The sequence below is a fragment of the Temnothorax americanus genome, unplaced genomic scaffold (assembly GCF_048541705.1).
Source record: "Temnothorax americanus isolate GAGA-0224 unplaced genomic scaffold, ASM4854170v1 Scaffold3, whole genome shotgun sequence".
In the NCBI taxonomy this organism is placed as follows: domain Eukaryota; kingdom Metazoa; phylum Arthropoda; class Insecta; order Hymenoptera; family Formicidae; genus Temnothorax; species Temnothorax americanus.
The window spans coordinates 4,804,581-4,817,227 of record NW_027509442.1 but is presented as its reverse complement, the minus strand read 5'-3'; the positions used below and the strand labels follow the sequence as shown (position 1 = coordinate 4,817,227).

The 12,647-nt window shown below is 35.0% G+C and overlaps 1 protein-coding gene across 1 annotated transcript in view; it reads left to right on the top strand.

Moving 5' to 3' along the window:
* Cow (Proteoglycan Cow) overlaps window positions 1-12,647 on the top strand; it is a 119,662-nt gene that overhangs the window by 73,383 nt on the left and 33,632 nt on the right. Inside the window, exons 3-4 of the mRNA XM_077411099.1 lie at window positions 3,878-3,980; window positions 6,606-6,734. Of these exons, the coding sequence (XP_077267225.1) occupies window positions 3,878-3,980; window positions 6,606-6,734 (232 nt within the window). The remainder of the gene's footprint in view (window positions 1-3,877; window positions 3,981-6,605; window positions 6,735-12,647) is intronic.

Below are 12,647 nucleotides of genomic sequence, written 5' to 3'. Positions count from 1 at the left end.
TGGCAGGTCTTGTATATATATGCGTATATTGTATACAGGGGAAGCTATATATGTATATTATAAGTATATATATTGTATGTATGTATATATATATATATATATATATATATATATATATATATATATATGCACATGCACAGCAAACCTTCCCTTTTCTCATGTAATCCTGCGAAATTAAGCCGTCAGGAGACAGTCCAAGTCTTCTTAATTCATGTACGGTCGACTTTAATTTCGACCCGATGGAATTTCCCGTTTGCGCGATATTACTTCTACCGCGCCGGGAGACAAGCTTCACGTCATAGGAGAAACTTTTAATTGGATATTTTGAAATCTTTAACATGCGGAATAGAATGGAGTTCCTCTTTTATCTACTAAAGAGAAGACCGTTTTCTGTCTCGGGGCGCGCCGGTTGTTTTACACCACGGATGCTGCATGCTGGCTCAGTGAGAAGAAATATTGAGCGATTTTACGCAACATTGGCACGCTACGAGATATTCCTAAATGCTCATGATTATATCGTATAAAATGTTAAACTTAGATTTTTATAACTATATATTCTCGATCTAGTTTATACTTTTCAATCTTTGTATAAATGTTGAGTGTTAAATTTTTTAAAAAGATTTAGCGCGTTACGTGTGTCTTTTAAATAAAAAGTACATAAATTGAAAATAAGTTTTTATGTGCTTATAAAAATATTTATAATATTAGTATATTTTACACTGATCCGAGATACGACAATAGACTTTTAAATAAGGTTTTAAAGACCATGTGCGCGCGAAGATCTTCGAAAATATTCATAATTCGTACGGAAATGAATATTGCAAACGAACTTTCATATGAGTTTATAATAGTATTCATATAATGTTGTTTACGTCATAGCGATGTAATAATATAAGTAATATAATAATAAGCTCGCGAGTGAACTTATACAATTAATTACATAAAAGCGAAGTGACTAAATTGAATGTGCCAAAGAGTTATTTCCATTTGGTAACTATGCACACGCGCATAGTTTAGTTAGTTTGAATCGCGCGATTATTTTAGCAATATAATAACGATAATGTAACTATCGTGTCTGTACTACCCCTGAATTGTAATTATCATATTTCTAGCAAAATTTCAGTACAGTGTATCACATTTAATTAATTATTGTATGCTTGATATACGATACCTCTTAATGTGAACCAGGTCAATTAATTGTCTTTAAAAAGTATATTATTTTTGGGACAAATAATGTTATGTTATATTATTATATATGTACGCGTATATAGGGTTTATTTTTATTTCCTAAAAAGGAATATAAAATTATGCTTTATAAAACAGTTTAAATGTCAGAATTTGCAAACAGTCTTTTGATTTCACAAAATTTCATTACATTGTAACTTTCTCTCTAACGAAATTCTCTTTTTACGGTTCTTTACAATATTGTATTACAGTGCAGCGCAAAAAAGCTGGCAACTTTAACTGGACATTATAGCCAGTTTTTAACGCGAAAACTCGCTTTTGTCGTCAAATGCTCATTTATTTCTTATTTCCGTTGTCGTGCATTTTCCAAATTGCAATGACTTTCTTGTGCATTTGCAAATGGGAGCAAGCAACATGCGTATGACAATGTCAAGCAAGAAATAATTACTTTTCTACGTAAACAGAGTATATGTTATTTTTTATCACAATTAATTTCTATTTTATATGTTGGCTAGTTATATTTCTGCCAAGCTTGAATAAAAAGTCAAATAGTTTACAATCAGGGAAGAATTATACGTATATTTATAAATGTCGCGAAATTTTAAGTTTTGAAATTGTTACAATGCGAAATCATCAGTCTTAAATTAATAGTTTGTGATTTTAAAATATTTACAATTTTTAAAAAAATATTTAGGTATACTACATATATATAAACGAGATTTAGATTATGTAATAATTTATTAATTATTTAGATAAATATATAAATGTATAAAATATTTGAAACTTGCAATGAAAAGAGTCATTATTTTTTTTGTTAAATTATTATTGACCAATTTGAAATGAATAAAACTTTAGGAATATGTAATGATAATTTATATCATATTATAGTTACAAAAATATATTTAAAGTGTCATACAAGTATGGGACATAAAGTTTACTTACGAAATAAAACTATTAAAGTAAGTAATATTTTCTTAAAAGGATGTTAAAGCTTTTCGAGGTAAGAAGTACGTTATCAGGTGTAGTATACGCGGTCCTGCAAGCTGTGGCTCTACGCTAGCGTACTTGTTTTTCGGTTGCCATATGTTAAAGAGCGGTAGGTTGAAGTGGGGTATCGTTTTATTGATTGCGAGGACTGCGGACGAAGAGAAGACACCGGCGATGTGCTTGGTTCCGGACGGGTTAATGGAGAAGAGGAAGATCTCTGATTCGGCGATTGGATGCAATAGATATATAGAAGTATACGCTCCCTCGAACGACCAATATCGCTTGTCGGTGATTTCCAGACGAATGAAAATGCTCAGAGCGCACACGGCGGATGTCCGACGTACATTCATGGCGAGTAGTCTATGGATTTCATTTCGGTTCGCGGATAGAAAATCCATTTGATTAACGCGATGCGATCGCGATCGGTCTCGTCGTAATTATCGCGACTTTCCTTTATTGCAAGCGAATAAACCGTAACGACGAATTATCATCGTGCTCGTTTAGCTCAGAGAAGTAATTGTAAAACGCGGCGATTTTTATTTACTTATATATTCTTCTTCGAGATAAAACGCTCTTTTTTTTATTTGTTACTGATGGAAAGAGGTCAGTGATCATCGATGTAATTAACTCTTGAATTCATAATGCTAAGTTTTGCAAAAACTCAAATAGGAGAGGAATGATTTTGATTATTTCAAATTGAATGTTTTCAAAAGATAGTCTTAAAGTTTCTCCAAAAATTACTAGGAAAAGAAAATTTGTTTGAAGATATAGAAATTCTTTTCTATATTATTCTATATTATAGAATACCACACATTGAGAGAAAAAAAAATTGTTAATCCTAAAAAATATTTAGTCCGACACGTTTAACTAAACATTTTAGTTAGTTAACTAAACATTAGTTGTTTCAACAATTTATTTAGTTTCTTTAATCAAGAATTAATTAATTCAACTAATGTTTAGTTAACTAACTAAAATGTTTAGTTGAACGTATCGGACAAAATATTTTTTATATAGGATTAACAAATTTTTTTCTCAGTGTATTAAAAATCAATAATGCAATAGCTTAAGAAAGGTCCAAGATTGGATTATTCATGTAATTGATTCTTTCAGACATTTTTTATTATGAATAATAGTCAAATAATGCCAAAAAAAGAATGACGAATGAAAGAAAAGTAGAAGAGATCTCCTGCTTTGAGAAGAGAGAATTATCCGACAAAACTAATAACGAGATAAAGCAATATTGATTTTATCACGAAGTGATTGCTTTCGACATTACATTAAAACGGATCCCATTTCTATGGGTATTAAATTGGCGCAATAGAAGATAATGAATTTTTCTAAATTTTCAAATAACTGCAGTATAAAAGGCATTCTATTTGAATTGAATCCGAGGATGGAAAGAATTGAAGTAAATTATTGACTAACATAAGCTAGGGGGAACTCTACAATATATAGCAATATTATCAATAATATAAATATATCTAAAGTAAGAAGGTAAAGAAACCTCAATAATCTCTAACACCCTTCTCTTCAAATCTTGTAAAATGATGTCAGCAATGATAATTGGGACAACATTTTGTTTGTTGTAATAGGTTCCGAAATGTATAAATTTGATTTTTTATCTCTGTAGTATAATGAATAATAGATATAAAGTATATTGTTGTTTATAATATCAGAGTTTAAAATCAATTTTTATCTGTTTCAGGCGAGCTGTGTCGCCCACTCAACTGTAAGAAGAAGGAACTCTGCCTTTTGGAGGACACGTTCACGGCCGTCTGCGTCTCAAAGAAGGAACTTCACAAATCAGGGTAAGTATCAAATTTATTTATTTCCATAATTTTGAGCGAAATGATGTTTTAAGAGAATCTCTCCCTCTTTCTCTCTTTCTAATAAGCTATCAATATTTCTATAAGAAGAAATAAATATATAAAATTAAGGATAAAAATCTTGATATAGCGCAATATCAGAACCGCTTATGGTAAGACAATCCCTGAAAACTCCTAACGACGAAATTATGAAAATGAACGCAAATAATTAACATTGTACTATATAAACATGAGAGGATATTTATTTCAGATCTTATTTAAGAAATTATTAATTTAATTTTTATCATCATACCTTAAATAAGGATATTTAACGCGATACAATCTGACAAAGAGCTAGAAGACAATCTGTTGGTATAAAATTTAAATGCAATACGTGCAATGCATTGTAATGTACTCGCACTACTAGCTTATTCAACATGATTTCTGATATTGCGTTTCGAAGTTTGCATTTAGTGTATTATTTACCTTTTATACGCTAAACTGAAGTCTTTATCTAAATCTTCGGTTATATTTACTCGGCATCGATACCTAACCAATTTCTTGAAAGATTCTCGTGTGGTGCGTTGGGCCAAATTTGCTCGTCCCAAACAACGATAATGCGCGCAAATTGTCGGTCGATGTTTTGCTCACGGCTAGGTAGCGATCTTCCAAAATTCTTTCTCTCACTTTTCCCACGCCGATTTCGTAGCGCGTTAATTTTCACGGGGCCGAATAATCGAAATTCTTGGCGTTTGCAGTACGCCGCCGATGTTGGCATTAAGCAGCGCCGATATTAACGACGATATCGTATCGCCGCAAAACAGCATTAAACCACCGATCGACTGAAACCGTCCCGGTGATCATTGATTCCCCATGCGGTGCTTATTGCCAATTAACTGTAATTGGACATTTCCACGGACGATGTATGCGCGCATACATATCCCACGTACAGATACCTCGATCGGCGGTATTCATCTTGAAGCACCCGTACGACATTAAATGACCTTAATGCGTCATTAACAGCTAAGTAGCCCGATGGGCGCTTGCTTTGATAAATCGATGCCTTTGTTCGGGATTAATTTCACCAGCCATGCGCGCTGGTGATCGATCCAAGTGAGTTTCACTTTCGTGCATTGATCTTGCTTCCGCGTTCGATTGAATTCTTGATATGTTGCGAAGGGGGAGGAGGAGGTCATACCTAAACAATCTGCCAACGCGATTTAGGTGTAATATTAGATAGATATAATTAAATAATTTTTTAAATAATGCCATAATTTATATACGACAAGAATATTATTGAAAAAAGTATGTTATAATAAAATAATTTTAAGAATTCTCAAATTATGTATTGTATTAGTTAATTTAATGGAAACAAGTTTTATTATAAGTTTTTTTTCGTGTTTTAGACATTTGCACGCGAGCGTTGATTATAATTTTGCAGTACAAAATATATTTCTTTTTAATCGTAAAAATAATGGATAAACATTAAATGAACAATAATTTTTGGGATAACATTTCTGAAATTTATATACACATATATGCATTGTATGTTAGTGTTTAGCTAAAAAATATTGTGGTTAACGTAATTTTGGAAACTTAGAAATTTGACAAAGCTGAATTTCTTTTCTCTATGAAAGCATCCTGGCTTTCTCAAGGCGCAAAGGTATAGTGACCGCCACGTTAAATAATCACGAAGGATTGCTTTTGATAACAGACTCGCCGCCGTAAATGCAATTATACATCGCCTCGCAGCCGCGGGCAGATAAAGTATAATAACACGACGATGAAACAAGAAACTGTATCTACCCAAGTTAACGCAATCTCTTCAGCAACGAATCAAGAACAGAAAAGCACTAAATTCCCGGATGTATTTCATTTCATTGTGCTAAAGCGGGTGCTATTATATGTCAACATGACGAACGTCGGTGAAACTCGGGATTTAGAATGGCGCGTCGCTTAAATACCGGGAAATTTAGCTCGGTAACGTAGTTCGAGTAATGGCCGTTTAATTTTTGCCCTGCGTAAAGCTAATTCACGCTTCGCGTCTGTAATTTCTAGGGCGTGGTATCTCTGGTGCCTCGGCAGGGTTGTAGGACACGAAACTTCATAACGAGCATTAATCCATCGAATAAAGTAGGTTCTATGCAAATCGGGCGCGTCTGAATTGCTCTTGCAAAAGTTCCCAAGGCCCGATAGAACAATTAGAATTTGAAGTTGGACCATCATCGAGCTCGTGTTTTACTTCTTACACAAAAAAAAGAACTTGTTTTATTGTTCATTAATTTATTATGAGATTTTACATCGGACGAGAGACACGGAAGCAAGAACATTATTAATTATCCACGACACAGTTATATACGTACAGAAGAAATTTTTACATTTGTCTTATATTCGACAATATCTTACTTTTCACGATGATTAAACAGTAATTTAATAATCTACATTGTTTATTTATATCAGAGCTACTTTTTTATGTGCTCTAAATAGAATAGATCCATTATCTTTTATTCTCAAAACAGAAGCATATATAGCGGCATACTGCAAAACAAATGAGCTTTGCTAGAACTAATTAGTTTTTACGTTGAATTAAGTGCGGCTAATCGTTGGATTGTGCAAATGTATTTTCAGGGACATAGTAATTCCGAAATCTCGGGCGATTCAACAGCGACGGATGAGGGCCGAAACATCGGTCGATTCCGACGACGACGACGCCTTCTTTGATTCCGAGGATGACGACGACGATCAGGACGAGTCAAAGTAAGTGACAACAGATTTCATTATTCGTTTAATCCACGTTGCACAGAGAGAGAGAGAGAGAGAGAGAGAGAGAGATTCGTTGCTTTAAACCCTCGATTAAAATATTAAGTTTTCTCGAAGCCAATATATTTGTTCGCCTCGAAATTACTCCGAACTCCATCCAAAAAATCTTATTCTTCTGAATTTTGAGATTGCAATATTTTTTACTTGATTTTTTATTTATCTCAAATTTTATTTTTGTCATAATTTTACTGTTAGCCAAAAAATATGGATAATAAATAAATATTATATATTTCTGTGGGATTGCTGAATTTTAAACTTTTCCTTTAAGAACGGTCCAAACTTTAACAATGTTCTTCTGGATGGTACTCTGAATAGACGCCATAGACGTGAGATATATTATTATTAATATTAGCATGAAGTCGAGCGGTAAGAATAAGACGTGATCCTAGCTTATGCGGACGGTTTCTTGAATAGTTCCGGAAACTTCATTTGGAAAAGCCGCATTGCGCGCGCGCTTCTGTTTAATACGACGGCTGAAGTTTCAGGAAAAATTAGTTCTGAAGGTAACATTGCGCTTGGGAAACGCGCCGTAGCGTGTGTTTATATTTCGCAAGCCACGTCAAACGGGCATTATCAGCTCGTGCACAAGCTCCACAAACTTTAAACGCGGCTTTTCCGTGAAAAGAAAATTCCCCGAGCGGAATTGAGAATTTCATTTTGCAATGTAATCCTTTTGTGTTGATATGTATATATCGCGTAGACGGCGAAGTGGGAGGGATTTTTTCCCGAGAAGCGTGCGTTGCGATAGAATTGTAATAGAGAATTGTATCCTGGAAGGATTATTGTATCGAACAATTCTCGCTCGAAATTCGATCTTCCATTTGGATTTGTGCGAATTCCGCGCGTATCGAAAGAAACGGCGAAAAAGAAACAACGGACGCGTAACTTCCCCCCCCCTTTCCCCAGGTTTCGACAGTTTATTTTACGAAAACGTTATCTCCGTTGCGCACTCGTCTCGATTGGAGATTAAGAGGTAAAAAATCGCGCGAGGGAAATCGCGCGTTAATTTTGTCCAGCCATCAGAGAAGCTCATTGACTTCGGAGATTTATACTGATAGCTGCGCTCAGATAGTCTGGTAAATAATTAATTGCGAGGATAGCGGACGTTCCTATAGAAATGGGAAGAATTCTTTTTATCTCTTTGTCAAACGATGCGTCAAATGGACCTTGCAAGTTCTCTTTGGAGGAGCGCGAGATCGAACACTTTTCCCTCGAGAATAAAGCCGCTCGAGCGCGAAATTGAAAACACTGTCGCCGTCATCGCATTTTCAAAGACGCGTGTCTTTACGCTTTCAGACGGCCGTTATTAAAACGAGCTTAATTCACTACTAGTTCAGGAATTGCAAGCGCAAATCTCTTTTATAACTTATAAGGAATGTATTATCGAATTAGCTTCTTTTTCATCACAAAAGAATTAATTAGTATATATTATTCTCTGATGTGTATATATACTATTGTAATATCTAAAACTAATTGTATTAATTTTTATATCCTAAGGATGTGATTATAATGATTAAAATTACCGATTTTGTGTGGAACCGTCATTGCTTCACGACAATTTACTGGTACTTTTTCTGTTGCTCGTTGTAATGAATTAATCGCCTGTAGTTGTATGTTTGTTGGTATATAAGCTGCTATGTTTGTGAAAACAAATTATTTTATATCCTGCTGATAGCTTTTGAAATTTATGACTTTTGTACATTCATTTTTCTGGCTAATTGCATAGGCGACATCGACTGACGAAGAAATTGTACCTTTGATTGAATTTTATAACAAATTTTGTATCCTATACTACTTGCATCTATTCTGCAAAACTAAACTCCTGAAATTCTTCAGTTTTATCTCATACTCGATGCGCATTTTATAGGAATGTACTGAAAGTCGATATGCAAAAAAACATTTAACGCTGCTATTTAAAGCGGATCAATTAATAGTAAAAATTTGACAAATATTTCTGCGATTTTTAATAATATTATACTAGTTAAATATTATTATAAATAACATCACATTAGTATTATACATATCACAAAAGTAACATTTGCTATCTTCAATTTTATCAGGCAAATACATTAATTTCCATAACTTCGTGTAATCCCGCGAAAAAAAATTTCATTTAGTAATACGCTGCCTCGGCATCGTATTTGCTTTTTGTTTTTGGTACGTCAAACGTCAAATAGGAGTTAACGACACGTAGGTATAAAAACTCTGCAGACTAATACTTCTCCCTAGGGAATAAAAACGTTGAAGAAAGAGTAAAGAAAAAGTAGAGGGAGAGAAACAGAGAGGCAGGAGGTTGAGTCGCAACGAGTCGAAGCTTGGCGGAAGGTTTCTTCCTGTTTAAATTTGCACGAGTCAGCAGGGTAAGAAACGTCTCGACTATACCTTTTTTTGACTTGGTTGTGCTTTCCGGAAATTCGTCATGCATGGTAAAAGATTATGTCCGACGCACAAAACGACAATGTTACACAATTTCGCGAAATTACTGTCTTTGCGATCCTCGCCTGATATTTCCTCATTTGTCTAGCGCAGTGTCTTTCTTTAACATTACATTTACATTCTTTCTTACGGAAGCTTCCTTTTCTGTATTATTCCCGTATTATCATAATGTAGGATCTAGCGTGACGTAGTATAATACAATTGGATAAAATAGGATAGAACACAACGACGTATTAAATTTTGGGATCAAAAGAGTCCTGTACGAGGGCATGCATAAAATATTACGCGGTGCATTTTCTGTCCGTGAAATATACCTACAACATGTTTTGCAGCAGCGTAGTTGCATATTTAAAAACATGTTAGAGACGGTTAAAAATGTTTTTGCTTTCGAGTTCTATACTCTCGATAAAGTTAGATAGTTCTTTTTTTTTTCGCTAAAGAAACTTTTCAACGCAATACTTTCTTAATATGCGGTGGGTGCGTATTTCACGTGGGATGACTCGCGCGCGAGAAACGTATCGAAACTTTTATCCGAGAAAATAGATACCGATTTCTCAATTATCCGAAAATATTATCATACTTCCGCGACGCATTGAAAATTCCCGGGTGCAGCTATATAGGAATGCCGACATTTTCTTCTTACGCGTTGTACAATTTTACGATTTCCACTATCTGAAGTTACTTCGCCGGCGTCGGAAAGACAACGTCGTTTTGCATTTCAGGTCGCGGCAAGCAATTCGCGAATTATTATCAACATTAATGTTTCCCACAAATTATATGTCTTCGCATAATATTTGCATACTATGACGGAAACGGAGTCTTATTATAGTAATATTATTCGCCCGCGAGCTTGCATCTTAAAGTGTTTCCGGTAATTCTTGTATGTCTTCGGTCTATTTAGTGCTTGCGCGAGGTCACCGCGTGTTTATCACGTTTAGAGAAGTTGCGAGATCAAAATTTATTTCTCGCAAATTGTAGAAGGTTGCCTCCGATCTCATGGTAACTTCACTTCGCGAGTATCTTGTGAGAAATTTTTTTTTTTACATGAAATTGCCAAATGAAAGGTCGTGTTCGAAAGGTCGAGCGGAAAATATTTCCCGAAAAAAAAAAAAAAAAAAAAAAAACAGATAGGCAGAGAATTTATCTTTTTTTTTACCATTCAACTGCGAAAAATTAATGCTTTCTATTTCATCCATATAATAATGAGATTATTCATCAAATCGTGGTCTTAAAAAAAATACTTCAGAGAAACGCGACAATATGACCTCGAATTTTTCATAAAAATAATTAGTCCATACTGTATTTTTAATGGATGTATTTTTTTATATCATTTTTTAATAATAAATTTTTTAACAAAAATTTATGAAATAATTTTTTTTAGGAAAAACGATTTTTTAATAAAAATTATTAGTTTATTATTATTATTATCATTATATCTTTAGTGGAATCACGATTTTTATACATTTTTCTAAATAAATTCTTTAAATTTTTGAAGTAAATCTTTCTTAGGAAAAAGGTCGAGAGAGAAGTTTTTATAATTTTCGATAGTCGATATAAAACTTTTAAATAACCAAATCTTAAAATAAAATTTTCCTTAAAAATAATAAATCAATTTCATTTAGAAAGAGCATCAAGACTGTGTGGCGAACAATAGATTCAATTGTATCTCTCAGCGTTTGCGAAGATCTTTCCGTTTTCAATTAGTTTTAATACAGAAGCTATTGATATCTTAGTGTTTCAGGTGATAAAAAGTCGACGACGAATTGGTTAAAGAAGCTGTCATTAAGATTGAGGGCTTTCGGTACAACTCATATAACGCCGTCGTCTTCAATCTAGCTCGGAATCGGATTGCACCGGTGGTAATCTTTTTTCCTTCGGAAAGAAGCGCACGACTCGATGGCTGCAATTTGCAGCGCGCATTCAAAGGCGCGGCAGCCACTTGTTCTATTTGCGACGAGAGCCTCAGCTGTCCGAGCTGCCGTCACTCGTTTGCCTTTGTCGTAATTAGTGAGGCGAGGAAGCGGGGGGGAGGGGGTCCCTCTTCGAGCGACGTTTGTTAACGAATAATTATTCGTTAATCCCTCGATCAAATTTTTTCCGATTTCCTATATCTAATCGAATATCGTGCTCGCTATTTTTGATGACGAGCCACGACGTTTAGGGCTCTTCCGTTTTTCCCGAAAGCTTTTCCGGAGGGTGGACAAGTCGTCGACGCTTACGTCGATTCTTGAGTCTGCATAAGCCGTTATCGATAGCCGTTACGGGCGATGAGATCGGATTTGGTTTAGCCAGCCACGGTAACCAAGGACGGAATTTTACATGAAGTAGAAACGCGTCTCATTTGCCTCGAGCGATCCACCGTGTGTTCCGTTTTACTACCGGCGCGCCGTGCGACCGCAGCTTTCTCATGTTTAATTCAAAATTTGGCCGTTGGTCGCGCAGTCGATATGCTTTGACGATTCCCGTCTGACTAAGTCCATGTCCTTTTTCCTCACCTTCGTACGTGTGTCACATCGTTCCGCCCGTTCCTCACGGATCTTCCTGTTCGTGGGTCGATCTTTTTACTGCCAGGAGTATACGTCCAAAGGCAAAGATCTTCGAGCGATTCTGATTTGTAACTTTGACGCAAACACACACATGAATCCAAATCATCCGATGGAAACTTCTCTATTCTAGATCGGAGTTCTCGTATTTGCGAAGACAGACAAGTATATAGCATATATACAATTTAACTTAGGGTTCTACTACAAAGTTTAAACTATACAAAATCTTTCTTTATTAAAACGCAAAGTCCAAGTCATTCATGTTAAGCCGAAGCTTAATATGAATTATTATGAATTTTGTGCACTTGACTTACAATCGTCAAGTGCTCCGCCGCCATTATCTATAAATCGTATCCCGTTTAAAATTTATAGAACTTTTCTGGATTCCAGATTAATTGCGTTTTAATAAATTTATTTCCCGCGATTGCTTTTTTCACGGATATTCTCCTTTCTTTATATCTGAATTGAAAGTGACGTGCGTGGTATAATCGTTTAAATATAGTGAAATCTGTATAGAGGAATTTTTGGTTGGCAGAATTTGTATGAACTGTACAATTTTGATATATATAGAACAGCTGGACAAATATTTACCGGGATTGGACCCGTCATTGAGCCACAACGATGAGATTCACGTTTGAGAGAAACGATTGAATTTCACGTCGCTTTCTGGGATAGGAATCGATTAATTCTGACAAGAATTTCATTGTCATCGCTTTCTTCTCCCCGTCGATTCGATCCGCGGAAATTTCCAATAATTGAAAAATAGATTCCGCTGTACGCGCGCTCTCGGATTCGCGTATGGTATGGTATCGAGAACTGATTACGCGGCTGAGGAGCCCGAGGAAGTGGAGAATACGGGGGATACGATAAG